This window comes from Corvus cornix, chromosome 2, assembly GCF_000738735.6.
Source record: "Corvus cornix cornix isolate S_Up_H32 chromosome 2, ASM73873v5, whole genome shotgun sequence".
NCBI classification, from domain to species: Eukaryota; Metazoa; Chordata; class Aves; order Passeriformes; family Corvidae; genus Corvus; species Corvus cornix.
Genome location: NC_046333.1, coordinates 69,943,612 through 69,961,355, shown reverse-complemented (window position 1 = coordinate 69,961,355; position 17,744 = coordinate 69,943,612). Strand labels below are relative to the sequence as shown.

Genomic DNA, 17,744 nt, shown 5'->3' with positions numbered 1-17,744 from the left:
GGCCTTTCTTACATCAGCGCCTGGCTATCCTTTAAAGTGCAATATGGATCTGTCATTCTGGGGAGTGCTGGGGAATTTGCTTTCTTTGGTGCTGTGGCAAATGTTTTTGTCTGGATTGTAAAGGCACTGCCCTACCCAGCCTTTTGGTAGCTGGTCCCTGAGGCCAGCTCAGATCTGGTGCCCCTGCAGAATCTTGGAACTGGGAAAGGAAACAGGTGAAAAAAAGTTGAGGAAGTAGGGGTCTGGTCCCCTTGGCTTAGGTGGTCTGTTCAACCCAAGGCACCCGTCCATGGTCCCTGTGCCTGACCAGGTGCGTCACTGATTTGGACACTGACTCTGGCTGGTAGACTTGATATCCTGGCTTGTCCTTGGCTTTGCCTCTTTGCCTGGTGAACTAGACTTGACTAACCCTCGTTACTATCACAGGACCGGCTCTGCTCTTTGTTTCTGGGCGCTGTAGTACTGCACCCCTCATCAGTGAAATTGCTGCCCAGCCAGCCTGGCTATAGCCCTCACCTCCTAGCCTCACCCCTGCTGCTCCCTCAAACTGGGATTGTCACAAGTATTTGTTCAGCTGTTAAATTTATGGCTGGAAAAAACAGTGTGGTGTCAAGCAACAGGGAAGTGATGAACTGGGTGAGACAAGAGTAATCTACGCGACTCAGTCTCCTACCCTGTGAATGCAGTTCTGCTGCCTATATGTAACCCTAAAGAGTCAATGAAGTGCAGGAGAGCACAATAAACCCTTGGCTACTATAGGATTAGCTAGAGCCAGTATGAGAGCCTGCCTGGCACTTGAGAACTCATGGGAATTCAGTGGGATTCTTTGGTATTGACCCTGTGGAGGTCAAGGTCCCACTCCTATCAAAATACTGTAAGGCTGGAGGCATCCTTGAAGCATCAAGTAGAATGTCACTCATCCAGGCCAGGGGCAACTGTTGCAGGTCACTCTTGATGCATATTCATCTAGTCTGTTATCAGAGAACTAAATTGTGGACCTGCCACTAGCTGCCTATGCAAATCTATTCCTGTGCTGTAGATTCTTAACCTTAAAATTCTACTATATCTTGCCCTATCCATAAGGAGCACAGAAAATAGATTACCCCCTAACTTTTTGTAGCAGCTTCTTGTGCATTTGAAGACTCTCTTGGTCCTTCCTTCCTCAACAACATCATTTACTCCAATGCTAAAAGACCCCACTTTTTTTCCAATCTTTCCTTCCATGTTATTTAGAATTTTGATAATTTTCATGGCTTTCCTCCAGCTTCTCAACACCCTGCAACAAGCACAGTGCCCTGTTTGAGACACTAACACTAAACCATGCATCAGTATTACTTCACCTACTTACAGATCACACACCTGTATCTGTACTGTGTTTCCTCATTTCAGGAACAATATGCTTTTTTTGGTTTCATTATAAGTTTTATACTTCTTTCTACATCACAGTTCCTTATCCTGCATTTTTTACACTGAGTTCCACAACCCCCTTGCCCAAATGCAGTATTTTGAATTAATCCCTGTTGAATTAATAAGATTTTTTCCACAGATCATTTATTTATTTCATTGGAGATAATTTTTAGTTTGTAATCTATCTTATTTACATTCCCACTCCGCCTTACAGAAATCTCTCTATCTCATCTTCTAGACAGTTACAGAAAACACCACCTTGCATAGATCCATTCCTTTGCTATGGATCTTAACTGTCAGTCACATTTCAGCAAAAAGACATTAAATAAGTTGTCTTTCAATGTCATTTGCTAATAATTACTCTTCCATTGAGTAGCTCATCAACTCTGTTTTTCCTAATATTAATGCACTGACAGAAGGATTTCACAAGCAATAGTTGCTAGGACTATCATCTCACTGGCCTATCTGGTGTTGCTCTTGTGTGCTGTTGAAACTAAGTCTTTAGTACTCTGATACAGTTTCTACTTCCTGAACAATTTCCTCCCATGTTAGGGATCAAAGGGATATAACCTAGTTGGTCACTTACTCTGCTTCCTGACCATTGCCTGCACCTGGAAAGCTTGCAGTTGCACCTTTAATAAAATTTCTTTCATGGTACATGATTTCTTTTTAAATTCCCTTTTTTGGCTTGGATCAGCCTTCCAGGAAATGTTACCTAATGACTCTCTGGATAACTGAAATCTGTCCTCCTGAAATCCTGTTGACTTTTACTGTAGTGCTGCCTTTTTCTAGTCCCAAGGAAATATGAATTCTGTCATTTCCCTGTCACTGGCACCCACATTCCTCTTTGACCAGCTCCAGCACGCTCTGTTTGTTGGTTCAGAGCCGGGACTCTGTGACAAACCAAAAGAAGGCCTGCCAGGGTTTCTGACTCTGTCAGCACCTAGCAAACAGTTAATGCATTGTAATGGGGGTAATAAAAGAGTAATTTTGTGTATAATTCTTCTGGGTTTGGTCAAAACTAATCACAAAACAATTCATCCCAGGCACACAAGGCTGTGGGACTGCTTTTACCCACTTGAAATATGCATGTTAAAACAACAGCATTAATTCTTACCTTACACTTACCCACAAATAAAATGCAGAGGGATATATAAAGAGTGTGAATAGCATAAATCTAGCCAAATACATGTGCTGCTAAAAAAAAAACCCCACAGTTCTAGAAAAGCAGAGTCCTCTCTGCTTCATATCTTATGTCTCTTATGTTCTTCTACTCATGTGTTCTCTGAGTGGGGAGACAATTTGGAAAAACAACCACAGGTATTTTGATCCACCTTCTAAGAAAATAATCCAGGCGATGGGACAGCGAAGTGATTCCTTTCCATTTTCCTGCTAAAAATTTTTATAACTCACTTCTTTCTCTGCTCTCTGCTATAGCCCTGAGTTCAGTGACAAGGAACAGATGGTGACTTACCACCCCATTTCAGTTAATTCTTTGAATAGCTAACACTTGCTAAATGGGAACTCTCTTAAACAGACACCATGCCACTCTGTGAGTACATTGTTTTTTTCCCAAGGTGGTCTTTTTTATAGTGTGGTTGTTGTTTTCTTTTCTGATTAGAAGTCTTTTGGACAAGATTTATGTAAGGATTTGGCTGGATAATAGACTATATCTGTGTGAGGCCAAGAAAAGAAAGAACCTGTGTAAGAAAGAACTACGTTACTATATTCTGATGTCTTTCCAGAGCAGCAGTCCCTGATGTCCTCATTCATTTTAGTGAGTGGACTAAACAATTTCAACAGGGTACAAACGCTGCATTTTTGAAACTTACTCCCCATAAAGAAAATGTCTTTAATAAAAAGATGCATCTTGGTACACATCAGGGCCAGGGATGGAGATAAATGGGTTTGTCTGTGTATGTGTATGAGTTGTGGCATTTGGGAAGAACCTGGCCTTCCAGTAGTTGCTCTTTTTCTTTAGGTAGACTTTTAAGGCTTATCACGTAACTTTTAGTTCCTTCTCTGATACCCTCTTCAGGAAAAAAAGAAGCCAAGCCCAACAAATAAGATTTTAATCAATCACATTTTTATATTGAGGTTTCTCATTCTCACCAGGCCCAGTGATTTCTGGTTGTTTTTCAAACCTATCAATTAAATGTTGACAGCATTCATTCTGTATGGTGTGTTTTTGTATCACTGGTATCCTGCTAGAAGCACTGCATGTGAAGACCCTCATAGGGAGTTGGATATTCAGGATTCAGCTTCCCTCTTTGTGAGTGAGTCTCTAAAATATGTACACTTGCTTGTCAGGTCTATCAAAATTATGCTTTTATAGTTTTCTGAACTTCAATCACAGACTTCTCAAAGAGTTGCCAACATCCCCCTTAAAGGTCTCATGACTCCTAGTACATACTGAAATAATCATGTTGGGCAAAAGTGTTTCTAGTCAGTTATGCACAGAGAATTCTGCTTTTCCTTCCAGTTACAAACCTGTTTCTTCTCTCAGGTGTTTTAGCTCCAGTGGCTCCAGTCCAGTTACCTTCAGTTCACAAAGCTGTAAGGGACAATTGCATATGCTAACACATTGCTGGGCCTGATGCTTTTTGTATTCATGGCTCTTTACTTCCTTCTGGGAATGAAAAGGGACATTTATTTGGTGTTTCTTACAGAAACAATGTCCATAATTAGGTACCTCGAGTGCTGGCTGAGATACAAAGGAACATTTGTTAATTATTTCCGTGTGCTTGAGGAACATGTTACACCAAGGGCTGGCTTGCTTGGGGACCACAAGCAGGGAGGTACTAGACTGTCACTGCCATGCTCCTTTTTAACAAAACAGTATTTCTTTTAGAGTCAGGGCTTGGCTTGGATCCCTAGCTGCTCTATCCAAACCCCAAAGGTAGCCACAGTCCTGGCTGTCCCTGCTTGCCAACAGGTTCCTCCACCCCTGCCCATGGCCCAGAATCCCGTACCATCAGCCTCTGCCCAGAGACGCTGCAGAAGGGAAAGGCTCCAGCTCACCACGGCCCCGCCCATGTGCCTGAGGCTACCAAACACAGCCCACCACTGCTGCATAAAGCTCTGCCAGCATTCCCATTTCTTCATGCCAGTGCTGTTCCTGCACCAAGCACGGGAGGGACTGAGATTTGCATGCCTGGTCATGGTGCTGTTCCAGACCTGAGTCTCCCAGGAGCAGACTTTTAGGATGGATATAAACAGTGGCACCAAGCTCAGCCTGGATCCTGCTCTTCCATCAGTTTTACTGCAAGGTAGCACAATTTCTTGGTAGTGTTGGAGACTGATGTGAGAGAGCAACATGGCACTGGCACCGTCTCTGCCTTTGAAACACCAGGCTGTGCAGAGTGCTGTAAAAATCACATCACAACAGCACCAACAGGAATTGGGTCTCTGCCTTTCAAAGGATGAATCTTTGCCAAGAATTTAGCAAGTCTGACCAGTCTTACCCACCCATTCAAAAGTAAGCAGGAGAGCCTTTGTGAAGAGGAAAAGGAGACTGTTAGTACTTTGTGGGCTGAGCACAGGCCACAAATGCTGAACACAAAGAGCTCCAGCTGGGAGTCAGTACTGCCAGGAATTTTCCCCCCTCTGTAATGCCTAGTTGAAGCACTGATAACTTCATTTTCCACTGACAAGGTCCTATTGGAAAGAAGTTCAACGGCCTGTGGGGGGAAGTGCAAGATTTGTCAGGCACACAAGAATCACATGAGAAGCCCAGCTGAGAAGCAAGTGGTTCCCAGGTGGTGCTTATCTCCAGGCCCTGGCCTCGATTTCAGAATCATCCCTGAATCCTCCTGTTTCTGATCCACCTGCTAAGTTGCCACATCAGGGCACTGAAGTTGTGGATCACTCCACATGCCCTCAAATCTTAAAGATAACAGTTAGAAAAACAATTATGAGTCTATCCCTCCATTCATCCTTTTGTCTGTGCCCATTCTTCACTTCTCCTTATTTCCTCATAAGATCTTGTGCTCTTTCCTCTCACTTCAACATCTGCACTTTCTTTCACATTGTGATGGATCTCCCCTAGACTCAGCCTTCCCTCCTTTTCCACATGCTTTCCACAGTTCTCTAGCTCTGTGAAGTCAATGAACACAACTATTTGCTGCCATTACTTTAAAACAGCAAAGTAGAAAAAGAAGCTATTTCTACAGTACTTTATTCTGGGCCTACCGGTCCCCTTGATTGCCTTTCTGTATAAACCAAAAGCTCCTCAGAAAGGACAGTGAACTCGGATGAGCTACCCATCCTCCACAGGCTCCCTTTCTGCAGTCCCCAACCAGCCCTGGTGGGGTTTTGATGCCACCATGGATTTCACAATTGGAGACAGAATCCAATGTATTTGGTAGCTGCAGACAAGCAAAGTAAAATGTATTCTAGTCAGTGTTCTGTGATCCGTGGACGCTGCTCTAATGGGGTTCACAGCACCACGATGCGGAAGTTGCTTAAACTATTAGATGAGGATCATTCAGAAGAACCCCAGAAAAACAAAAAAACCTCCAGTTTTCCCCTTTGTTGCACAGAGTGATAAAGAGAGCTCCACTTGGTTCAATGACAACTTCTAACTCCTGTACAGAACAGGATGCAGTGGTATTGTGTCAGCTTTTACCACACTTCTAGCATGAGCAATGCTATTATTGTACTAAAATTAGGGATACCTTTGTCCCACAGTGAACAAAACCAGCATTTTAAATCAGCTGTTTCTACTTCTGAAGTTAAAGTAAGGCTACTTATTTCCTGCTAGCATGTACGATCAATTAATATGAAATTCTTAGACTGCACAGTTACCTTTCCAAATTCCAAAGGCAATCACATCCTCATTTAACCATTGAGATCATCAGGATTGTAATACATGTGGTATTCAAGTGTAATAAAATTTCAGTGTATGGATGTTCTCCCCCCTTTTCACTTTTCCTTAACATTTAAGGTCCTATTTTTTGTAATCTAATACACTTCAGTCCTTTTCTCCTACTACCCCTTTCTTCCTTACTCTCAATGACATTTATTTTCTTTTCAGCTTTCCCTCTCTACTTCTTCTTTGCTCATTTTACATTATTTCCTGGTTTAACCAGCTCAATCTCAATTAGCTATGCTCTCCACCTTTCTTTCCCTGTGATACCTGTTTCTATCTGCCAGTACCAAGTAAATATATTTACATCTGTCTTTATCTCTTTCCCCCCAGTTCTTGGAGTGGCAGCTTTAAAGGTAATGCTAGACATGCTGTTCTTTGTGTCTCCTCAGACTTTGTCAGACTGTTTACTCACTGGGCATAAAACTTCTACTGGACACCCATGCTCACACAAGCATCTCCTCTTCCAGGGATCCAAGGGGGCTGGAGGTGCAGATGTGCATCAGTCTGCTGTCTCCTCATTCCGTGGGACCTTGCCAGTTTTAGAAGCCAGAGCTGGGTCCACACGGACGTGTGAGAAAGTGATTATGGTGTGGGCAGACACAATTCTAAGTAAGGTAGCACATGCCATGGTACAGGTGCTGGAGGCAGCAAGGAGACATCGGTGCAGCCTAGCACTCAGAGTGAGTATTAATCCTGCAGTCCCTGGCGGCTGCTGGTCCAGTTTTCAGCTGCAGCCTGACATAAATTGCTGTCAACACCAGAGCAACTTAGGTAAAATCTAGTACCTGGGCCACAAGTGAGCCTTCAGTCTCTTCTGTAAATGTACTTTGGAAGACTTCGGTGACAGAACAGTCTTTGTGCATTAAACCTGGAATGTGCCTGTGCATGCCAGGGGCAGACCTAGCAGGATTATGGTAGCTGGCTAACTGTGTCTGCAACTACTACTGCCAGACTTATAAATGGGACAGAAATTTAAACAAGTTAAAGGGGGCTTTTTTGGCAGTTTTTTTTTTTTTTAGCTTCGGTCAAGCTTCAGTCAGCTGGAACTTGAACTGGGCTACATCCTGCCTGGCTTCACTAGCCTGTTTCTAGTATTACTATTGACCAAAACCACAAGTATGAACCCCTGGTAAAGTGTCCTCAGCTAAGTCTGGCTGGGATGCTCCCCTTACAAAAGTGACAAAGATTGCAGAGTCTTCTGGTCTGAATCACTCGGGAGTGCACCCACTGAGTAGGAAGGAGAGCTACTGCCCTGAATAGGGGGAGAGCTGGATGTGCCTGTTACCTGAGAGTAAAACCAAAGCAAAAGGTCATCAATCAACTGATGTACTTGGTTAACCAGGCAATTTATGAAAGCTGTGAACCAGCTTCCTCCCTCAGTGGAGTGTTTTTGGGAATAACAGTCAAGGAAAATGCTACATCTGAAAAATAGTTCTTGTGGGATACTGGACAACCAGGGTAGGAGAAATTCTGTTTGGAGGAAGTAACCAAAAAAAGGCTCTTAGCTGCACACATAGGCCCCAGGGATGGGGGCTCCTCTATCACAGCTTCAGGACTTACACTGTCAGCCCTACTCACCAGTTTTTTAAGCAGAACAAGAAAGAAGGCCAGCCAATGAATGGACTGCCAAGGAAAGTTGGAAATGACAAGCTTATCTGGCCACATAAAGGACAATTTTTAAGGCTGTAGCTCATGCACTGTTTAATGCAGCTCAGATCTAACAGGAGAGTGAATTATGAACGTAAATAAGTAAAGAAAACTTGGTCCTAACTCCCTCTAATCTCAAATTCTACATTTTCAAATAAAGGTTTGTGCCTTATTTCTGGTACACAGAATTCTGAAACTCTCAGAATTTGATATCCTTTTATTTCTCCAGTGTCATTTTAAAACTGAGAGGGTGGCACTCATTTGTGGTGCCCCTCCTCTCTGAATCTGAGACTGTACATCCATAAAGCAAGTACTAGTGGGATGAAGTCATTTTGCTCAAGTAGCAGCGGATGTTGCCAACTTGATAAAACTGTATGTGCTTGTCGAGAAAAGGCTTCAGAAACAGGAGCCAGAAATGGCACAACTGGGATGACATCTTGCAACTAAGTAACCGTGACATAATAAAAATCCCATGGCATCGCAGACTGTGAGGCTGCAAGAAGGGAATTTAAACCAAGAAAGTGGGGAGCAGCGTGCAAGAAAGCGTTCACAATTTGAGAGTACAGCTCCATTCGAAGGGCAGTATGCTCATAGACTCCGTTTTGTTTCTTTTAAAAATATACTATCAGTTTTCAGTGATGTTGAAAACTTTTTGACCATGCACCATAAGAATAGAAAAATTATCTGCGTACGCAAAAGCCTCATCATCCAAGCATGCAATGAGGAAACTGATGCGAAATCCTTCGTGGAATAAGAGCAAATCACGGGCAGGCACCTTCTTCCTTGTACATACAGCGCCCTGATGCCTCGGTAAAAGCCGTAGTGATCCAGTGCCTCATCAAAAGAAGAAATACTTGTTGTAAATCCCTTTTTCCAGAAGCCTTTGGTCCCTTTATAACCAAGTATTTCCAGAGTCCGAACGCTCGGGATCTCCGGCGTTACCCGCGGCGGTACCTCGGTAACTCCTCCGCGCCGCGGGGGGCGCTGTGTGCCCGGCCCCGGTCGCCTCACGTGGCACCGGCGGCGCATCCCCCAACCAGACACGCCGTCAGGAAGTCGGGCGGCCCGGCTCCTGCTGCTCCTCCTCCCCCTCTCCTTCCTCCTTTTCCTTCTCCTCCTCCTCCTCCTCCGGCCCCGCCCCGCGCCGCCCGCTCTCAGCCAATCACCGCGCCAGCTTTGGGCCCCTGCGCGTTGTCCTGCCCCTTCAAGGAAGCGCCGGGGCTCCTGATTGGCTGCGGGGCCGAGCCGCGCGGCGGGAGCGGTGCCGAGCGCGGGGCGCGCTCCCGGACCGCGCAGCGGGAGCGCGCTTGCGGGGGGCTGCACCTGCGGCCGCCGCGGGGCGGGGCGGGGCGGGAGCGCGGGCTGGCGGCGAGCACGGAAATGCCGCGGCGGCAGGGGCAGCGCAGGTAACCTCGGGTGCCGGCAGGCATCCTCCCCTCTGTGCCCGCCCCCAGCGCCGGGAGCCTCGCCCCGGCGGCCGCGCCTCTGCCCCGGGATACCTCTGCACCTGGGACGCGCCCGGCGCCGGGAGGATGGCACAGCCTGCGGCGGAGGAGGAGTGTGGCTGCGCTGCCGCCGCCGCCGCCACCGGGAGACGACGGCGAGGAGATGAACGGCAGGAAGGTGGCTCTGATCACCGGCATCACCGGGCAGGTAACGGCGGGGGCTCCCCTTGTTCGCGTGCCCTCCCGGCGGCGGAGGGACAGGGATAGGGGATGGGAAAGACCCGCCCCAAGGTGCCCGCAGGCAGCCGTGACTGGGGCCGGGCGTGGGAGAGGGGCGGCGGAGGGCTCGGCGTGGGTCTGTCCGGCGCCTTCGCTCCCGGGCCCCGGGGCACATCCCCGCGGGTGCGTTTGCCGCTCGGTGCCCGCTTCCCTTCACAGCTGGTGCCGCCAGTTCCGCGCCGGGCTGCAACTCCCTCGGCTGGGTCAGAGGCGGGCAGACCACCTTGTGGGTAGGGCTTGGCTACCCCGGGGGTCTGAAGTGTTCTTCAGCCGGTGTGAATGAGATGGGATCCAGTGCTTTTATGTCTCGGGTTTGGACTGTCTCACAGTAGCCTGTACCAGAAATTCCTGAGAAATCAGCTAACCCTGTACAGAGATGAGGTGTGAAGTGAGCATCTCTGAGAAAGGAGCCGCACCTAGGCAAGACAGTACAAGGAGCCGGCGTTGGGACTCTTCAGCTTGCCGGTCTGCAGGGGGGAAGGTACCAGTGCAGGTATGAGAGTGCCAGCGTTGGTTGTGAGCTGAGCAGGCTTGTCATCAGAAGGGGTGTTTGTCACTTGCCACTGTAACACACTGGGCAGCCATACATTTACAGTCCGTACCTGCTTTATAATCAAATCTGAATGGATGACAAAAGCATTTCCCCAGGCCGCTTGTTTTGTATTCGTGACGTTCATTGCAGTCTCCCAATTTTTTTGGCTATATTACTCATAGGGATAATGATGCTCTCAGAGTCCTGGTGCTTTGAGCAGAATGTGCAGGAGAAAGATGGCATGGAAAGAGAAAAAATTCACAGTTTCCCTTGGAGCAACTTCTGCATGATGAAAAAAGATATGATGGTGGTGAGTTTTAACCTGGTGAGGTGTGCAGGAGGGTTGATATGTGCAGTTTGTGGCTTGTGCTGCTACACTTCCAGTAGGCAGCTGAGATAGTTGGTTGGACTGTTTTGTGCATTGCTCTGTCTTTGCTGGCAAGTGGGTGCTGTATGAAAAGTTGTCCTGGACATGCTTACTCATATTTGAGGAACATCTTATTTGTAATGTAGGTATCTCCCACTACCTGGAAAAATTTCCTCTTCTTACACACTGCTTATGTCTAAGAACGTGCTGGTACTGAATGACTTCTGCTTGGAGGGTGTATCTCCTGTGATGGGTATAACTTGTTAAGTGCGTAATGTGTAGTAACCATTATTGCTCATTTTGGAATCCCAGTGGAACAGCATTTTTCCTTTATGGCTTGCATTTAGTCAGTGACGGCTTCATACATGGAAGAACTTCTTCCCCTTCAACTGTGACTTGTCCTGGTATGCTTCCAGATCCACTGCAAGGTGCCGGTGTGGGTTGTTGAGAAGTCCGTGAGCACTGTGAAAAAGTGCATGTCAAAACAAACTTGTTGCTCTTCCACTCTGAGACAGTGTTAGTCAATGCTGTCTCTTTTTATTTTATAGTGGAAGAACAACAGTGTCTTTGTGAGGAAGTAAATCCAGAGCCTAGCTTTTAATCTGTTATTTGAGAGAACCTGCACTGTGCTTGGAACGGTCACCTGCTGCTTGTGTTTCACCTCATTATGCCTGGTCTCGTGTGTTCTTGCTACACATTTTGGTGCACGCTCTTCCCACGGGTTAGCAGCTGTCTGCCAGTAGCAGGCTGGGGAAAGACCTCCAACTGGCTGTCTGACAAGGAGATGTAACTATGTCTGAGAAGAAGAAAAGCATTAGTTTTTCTGTGTACTAACACTTTTGCTTGATGTTTATTTCTAGCAAGAGCGCAGTCAGAGCTTTCCCAAGGACTACTTTGGTGCTGTGTGAAAAGTCTTCCAGGTTGTTGGCAGAAGTATGTTTCTCTTCATCAAAGGTAGAAAGTTAGAGGCCTGTAGCTACACCACCATGATTCTTTCAGTACTGTGTTCTCTATATTACTTTGTCTATTTTCAAAGCAGCTCTTCCTTCTTAGCTTAACCTTTGACAGGTGTATTATTTATCATTGGAACATGTGGAGAACCAGAGCTAGGAAAGGCCTCTGCTATAGCTTTCCATAATTTTGAGATCTGCTGCCAGGATTCCTGGTCCATCTATTTTTTTAGGTGACCTTTAAAGGAAGTCACCATACTACTTGTTCCTTACCCCTCTTTGAAGAGGCCTCACCCAGAAACGGGAGACTGGGATTTTGTTTCCTATCTGAGAAAGGCAGACTTGCATGTCCCCGTCCCTGAAGAAAATCCTAGTGCAATATGTTTTTAAACTTTTGATGTACAAGTATGCTGAAGTGCAAGCTAGAGCTCAGGCTTTGTCTTTCCCAGGCAATTACTTTAACTACTGTGCTAAAGAGTATTGTTTTGTTTCACATTCTTCCTTTAACTGGTGCTCTTTCAAGGTGGGAGATAAAGGCTTGGCTCTCTTCTGACTGAAGGTGGTGTAGAACAGAATTGGATGGTAACCTCCCCTTATCTAAACTGTGCCCTTTCTGCTACTGCACAAAGTGAGCTGGCACAGTTGTATTGTATAAGGAACCTGCTTTTGTTTGTGTGTGGCCACTGTACTCTGAGAGTGTTTGCTGAACTAATGCCCCTTAGGGTCTGGCACTTGAAATAAGGATAGGTGAAAGCTAAGTATTGAGGTGGACATGGACCATGACAATTTGGGACAATTGTGGAGTAGTGCTTTTGTTGTTAGAGTACTTTTGGGCCATGTGAGGTGTTGCTTGAACTGTAGTAGTCCTTCCTGAGTTGAGATGATTCCACGGGAAGTGTGCTTAATGATGGTATTGAAATCAGACAACTCATTATTTTTCAGGACTTCTGGGTAGCCATGAATGTGTGGATTGTTCATCTTTTCCACTGACAAAAGGTGGGATTTTCTTTCTAGGATGGAGAAAGAGTTGAGCTCAGATAGGGTTATACTTTGATAATGAAGCAATTGACCGATGATGCAGCTTTTAACTGAAACATAACATAGAGATATGGCACAAATGTAACTTCTGATTAAGGGACTTTAATGGAATTCATGACTTTACAGCATGCCAGAGAAAGGGCTGTCTGCACAAGTTCTTCTCTTTAGTGAGAGACTGGAGGCATGTGCCATTTGCCAACTTACTGCACCAGTTAACTAAACCAGTTCTGGTGACTTGCTTTTCTTCCAGATAGAAGACATTTAGAGGACAGGTATCTGCAAGGGTGAATGTGTTTCTATGTGAACTCACATAGAAAGGTGAGTTTGACCTTTGGCCGAATAACAGGAGGAGTTTGCAGTATGCACAGTGAAGTCACAAAGGAAAGCAGATTTCATAATTGTATGATCAGGACTTAAATGGCATTCTGGCTCCAGTGGCTGAACCTTAGTTTCTATTAAATCAAAGCAGATGTATGAACCTGTACAAATTCTGCATTTGTCCTATGGTGAAATCAGTATCATTCTACCAATTGCGTTGCTGATAAGAGACTCTAAGCATGTAGGCAATGGTGTTATATACTCCTTTTGCAGTATTGAGATTTCTCTTATCTTTCTCACACCACAGCAGTGGGATGAACCACATTTCACTGTTTTGCTAAAATGACTTCCAGAGCGAGGCAGTTGCTGTGGTTAGATAGATGAAACACTTCTGAAGTTTCATGTAGGTACTGGTCTGCTGGCAGACTACTTGTGAGTAATGCATAGCACTTTTTTCATCATTTAAAGAAATGTATTTTAAATTAAACAGGCCTGCTGTATGTTTTTAAATGAAAATACTTGTTTTTTAAAAACCCAAACAACTTGAATGTGACTCTTACTGTAAGAATGCTTTCACAATACAAAATAAATGTGCTGGACTTTTCAAACCTTGGTAACTTGAAGAATTACTCTGTAAAAATGGGAGTTTTGAATCAAATACTAGTATTACTAACCATGTAATTCTATATATGCAAATATGGATTGTTGCTTATTTCTGGAAGCTACTTAAGTAGTACGTTTTTAAAGCACTGTTTTCTAGACCATGCAACTAAATATGTGTTAAAATTGCATTTAAATATCTATTCAGAATGTCTGATTGTCTTGTACTGATACTTGTAGAAGTATTTAGATATTTGACTTCTTGGAGAAGTACCAAGAAATAATCTGTCTGAGACTAACTATGAGGTTATATGTTGATGTTCCTACTTTGCCCACTTGGCCCCTGGATTATGAGCAGTAAATAATATGTATCTTCATCTGGTGCTTTTCTAGGAGAGACAGTAAGGTAGATGAAGATAGTTCAGGAGGCACTTCAAAGCTCAGTTTTTTATGAAGCAATGCATCAGAGCTCAGTGTCAGTAAATGCCCTGAGGCTACTGCAAACTGTGGATGAAGGGAGCAGTTGTATCTCTGCCTTGTGAGAGTTCTTACAGCAGCAGTACTAGCCCCAGCCTCTGCTCCCTTGCCTGCAGTTCTGTCAAATACAACTTCCATTTGCCAAAACTTAAGGTAGCAAACTCAGAACTTTCAAGCAAGCCTGAAGAGAGTGTAAAGTGTGGGGTCTGCGTCTGTCTTTTGTATTGGAAGTTCAGTTGCTTACAGCCTTTGCTATTCCTCTAAAACACCAAACCTCTGTATGTGTGTACTGCAGGTTTTATGCCAGAGTTACAGTTCATAGTTTGAAAAAGATTAACAGTATCGGGGTGGGGGGGAAGATACTGAGAAAGCAAGATTTGCTGTTGTAAATTGAGGTCAAGTTGTTTGGTTTTTTCTTAAATTTGGCTGTTGAGATGAAACTGAGCAAGACAGACTCGGTGGGACAAAGCACAGTAATAACAGAACATGAGTCATTGCTTAGTAGTAAAAAAACCCCTGAAATGAATAGCTGGTATGGAGTCATATACTAGAAAACTCTTTGATACTCTGTGGCTAAAATAAAGTAAATGTTTCTTGGAGAAGAGTTGTAAAGGAAACAGTTAATGTTTTTGAAAGCTTCTTTCACTATTGTGATCAAATGGTGAGGTGGGATTCAGTGTCACTGGAGAATGTGTATATACCTGAAAAACAGATGTAGAGAAACATTATAGCCTGTTGTACCTGAGACAGGATGTTGGTTTGCCAGGAGAAGGATAAAATCGGAAGGATTGCTTTTTCACATTGAAATAGGAAGATAATCTTTGCTGAAACTGGCTAAAGGTAAATATTAGCATTGCTGCCTTCTCATTAAAACAAATAGTCTTGGTTTCTGAGTAAAGCTAAATATTAGTATTGCTGCCTTTTCATTTAAACAAATATTGTCTTGGTTGAAGCCAAGTACTCTATTTCAGTTTCTGTCTCTAAGTAGCCAAGAATTGTCTTGACTGAGGATTTCATGTGTGTTGAACATCCTTACCATAGTTTGAGGATGCAGAGATGTAGGAACACTGAATTTGGCCACAAACTTAAATGCAAGAAACTTCATTGAAACTTGGGAGGGTATGTGTTATTTGGGGATGTTTTTTATTGGATTGTTTTGTTTTAAATGATAAGGGGACCAAGCGCTGGAAGAAATTGCCCGGAGAAGTTGTGTGTCTGGCCCTGGAGGTACCCAGACCAAACTGGATGTGGCCCTAAGCATCCTGCGCTATAGTTGACCTTGTCTTCAGCAGGAATCTTGAACTGTGTGATCTACAGAAGTTGCTTTCAACATGAAGCTGTATGATTCTATGGTTTCTGCGCAGGATTGGAAGTGGAACACCTGCAGTTTGTGACAAGATGGCATAAGAGGCTTTTTGAAAACGATTTGCAGCAGATGAATAGTGGCTCTGGCATGAAACCTAAGCTTTCCTAAAATATAATTCCAGGTATTTTCCCTTTACAGGATATAAATAAGAAGTGCTGCTATTGATTTTCATCCAAAACTCTCAAGAAAAAGGTATTTTACTAAAAAGTAGTACAACAAACACTGAAATGGGACACTAGAGTATTATCTGAGAAAACAGAGGTCCTATTTATAGAAAGATGCCTGAATTTTGGTTGCCTTGACTCCATTTTGGAGAGAGGAGGGCTACCAGATAATCTAATTCAACTTCTGTATTAATAGCAATCTATAAATACACAGGTCAGTGCCATGCTCTTTCATGCTCTTTCATGCTCTCTCTTTTTTATGCTTTACACCAGTGTGTGCAGATTGACAGGGCTTTTGTCTTCTTTGAGAACTGGGAGTCCAGGACTTTGGTTGCTCTCTGTGCTTGCCCAGGGGAGCTCATTTGTATTCCATTGCCTTTCAGAATAATGCAGTTAGTGATGAACCTAAGTTATCTAGAAGACATTCACGTAAAAAGTATTGCTGATACAGGATTAATGTGTGTCTTGATGTAATTAATTTCCTCTTTTTCTTTCCATCTTTGCACAGCTTTGCTCAGTGGCTGCCAGTGAAGTCTGTTCTTTAGTTGTATACTGGAGAGGGAAGTTCTGGTAGCCTGGCACAGCTAGCAGGCTTTTAATTCAAGGACCACTGCAGGCAGTCTGATTCCTTGTGTTTGAACATGATGTATACAGGATGTGGATCCAAAAACATTGTGAACAGCAAGTGAACTATAAGGTACTGTATGCTGTGATGTGTACCTGCTGTGAAAGTAGATAAAATGCTGGAAGTATTCCAGGAAAAAGAAGATGTTAAAGTTCATGTTAATGGTGCTGAGGTATGAAACAGATCTACGCAAGGTAACCAAACTGGGTTTGGGAGGATGACTTCTTCCAGGCAACATTTCTCATTTTCTGATGCTGTAGGTAGGAGGCTATTTGCCACTACTGCCCTGGACTGACAAGAATAACAGAATATCCCATTGCCAGCAGCATGCTGCTTGTTTAATCTTGATTTGGTTTGGGATTTTTAAATTTTAAGATTGGTGACTGCTGGCATAGACAGAACCTGTATTTCTCTATTCTCTAAAGTTTTAAAGAGCTGAAGCCTCTTCTTCTCTATGTACCTACAGCCAATCCAACCTGAATAGAGAACTCTTCTAAAAATCTTTTCCCTGTGACTTGATCTTTTACCACTAAATTTTGGTCTTTTTTTTTTTTTTTCCCCCCCTCTGATTATCTCTTTCAGATCCTTTTGACTGTTGAGCTTTCTGCACAAGGGAGTTGGTTTCTTAGAAAATAGATAGTTATGCAGAAGGGCAAGGAAAAATGGAGTACTTGAACCTGCTGATGGCCTATGTGAGAAACACATCGAAAGCTACCACTCTGATCCCTATAAATAATAAATAAAAGGTTGAATAAAAGGCTTTTCAGTGCAGTTGTGATACTGGTGTTCATCCTAGTGGTGCCTCCTGTTGCTCATAGCTTGTCTTTGAGGAGTACCAAGGCTGGGTTTCTTTGCACTTACCTGTGCTTTCATTCAGTCTGGGAGGCAGGAAGTTCTTTCTTTCTCTTGCAACCTTATTCCAACTTCTTCAGACTTCTGGGTCGGGAGTAGAGTCCTGATTAAGTGACTGTTCTTATAAGCTTGTCAGCTCAGTTTCTCCTACGCTGTTGCACCACAACTCAGGCTTATTTTGGAGAGCATGGCTTCCTTGAAGTACTGGGTGGATGACAGCACAAGAGCAAGTCGGCAGCATGGTGGATGTCCAGCTTCCTCTTCCACAGGTGTATGTTCTCTCTTGCTCTAAATCTCTTCTTGCTACTTCAGTTGCTTTTTAGTCAAGTGAGCAAAATAAAAAGATTTTCTTTCTCTTTAATATTTTTGTCACCTCCTACCTCTTTCATATGAATCCACTGATTGTTTTTTCAGAACCTCAGCTAAGGAATTCCTTTGGGTCATATGTATATGATCTGGGGGATGCAGTTGTCCAAATCTTTCAGTTAAACAAAACTAAAGAAGGTGAGGTGAAAGAGTTTCTCCCCAGTTTCCTGTTCTTATTACTGAAAAGTCCTTATGGCTTGTTCCTTTTGAGGGTGTTCACAGGCTTTACAACCTAAATCCACAATGAAGCTTTTGTAAAGCCTGCCAAACAAATTGATCTGAACTGGCTTATCTTTTGTCACCTGTGCTTTTCACATGTGGTGTTAAGCAACTGAACTTCCTCATATGCAACTTGAATGTTGTAACAATTTTAATTTAGTCACAAATACACACAAAGCAGTATGCCAAAGGCAGGCTTCCTTCTTCAGGGGTATTTCTTGT

General features: G+C 44.0%; 1 protein-coding gene and 1 long non-coding RNA gene across 2 annotated transcripts in view; both read left to right on the top strand.

Moving 5' to 3' along the window:
• Positions 1-9,269: 9,269 nt before the first annotated feature.
• The window catches only part of GMDS (GDP-mannose 4,6-dehydratase), a 412,544-nt gene continuing 404,069 nt past the window's right edge, over positions 9,270-17,744 (top strand). The window contains 2 exon segments of the mRNA XM_039549037.1: positions 9,270-9,510; positions 9,512-9,577. Of these exon segments, the coding sequence (XP_039404971.1) occupies positions 9,457-9,510; positions 9,512-9,577 (120 nt within the window). The 5' untranslated portion in view covers positions 9,270-9,456.
• LOC109143204 lies at positions 9,748-16,845 on the top strand. The gene is made up of 3 exons (XR_002043200.3): positions 9,748-15,417; positions 15,969-16,157; positions 16,668-16,845. It is a non-coding gene; the product is annotated as an uncharacterized LOC109143204 (long non-coding RNA).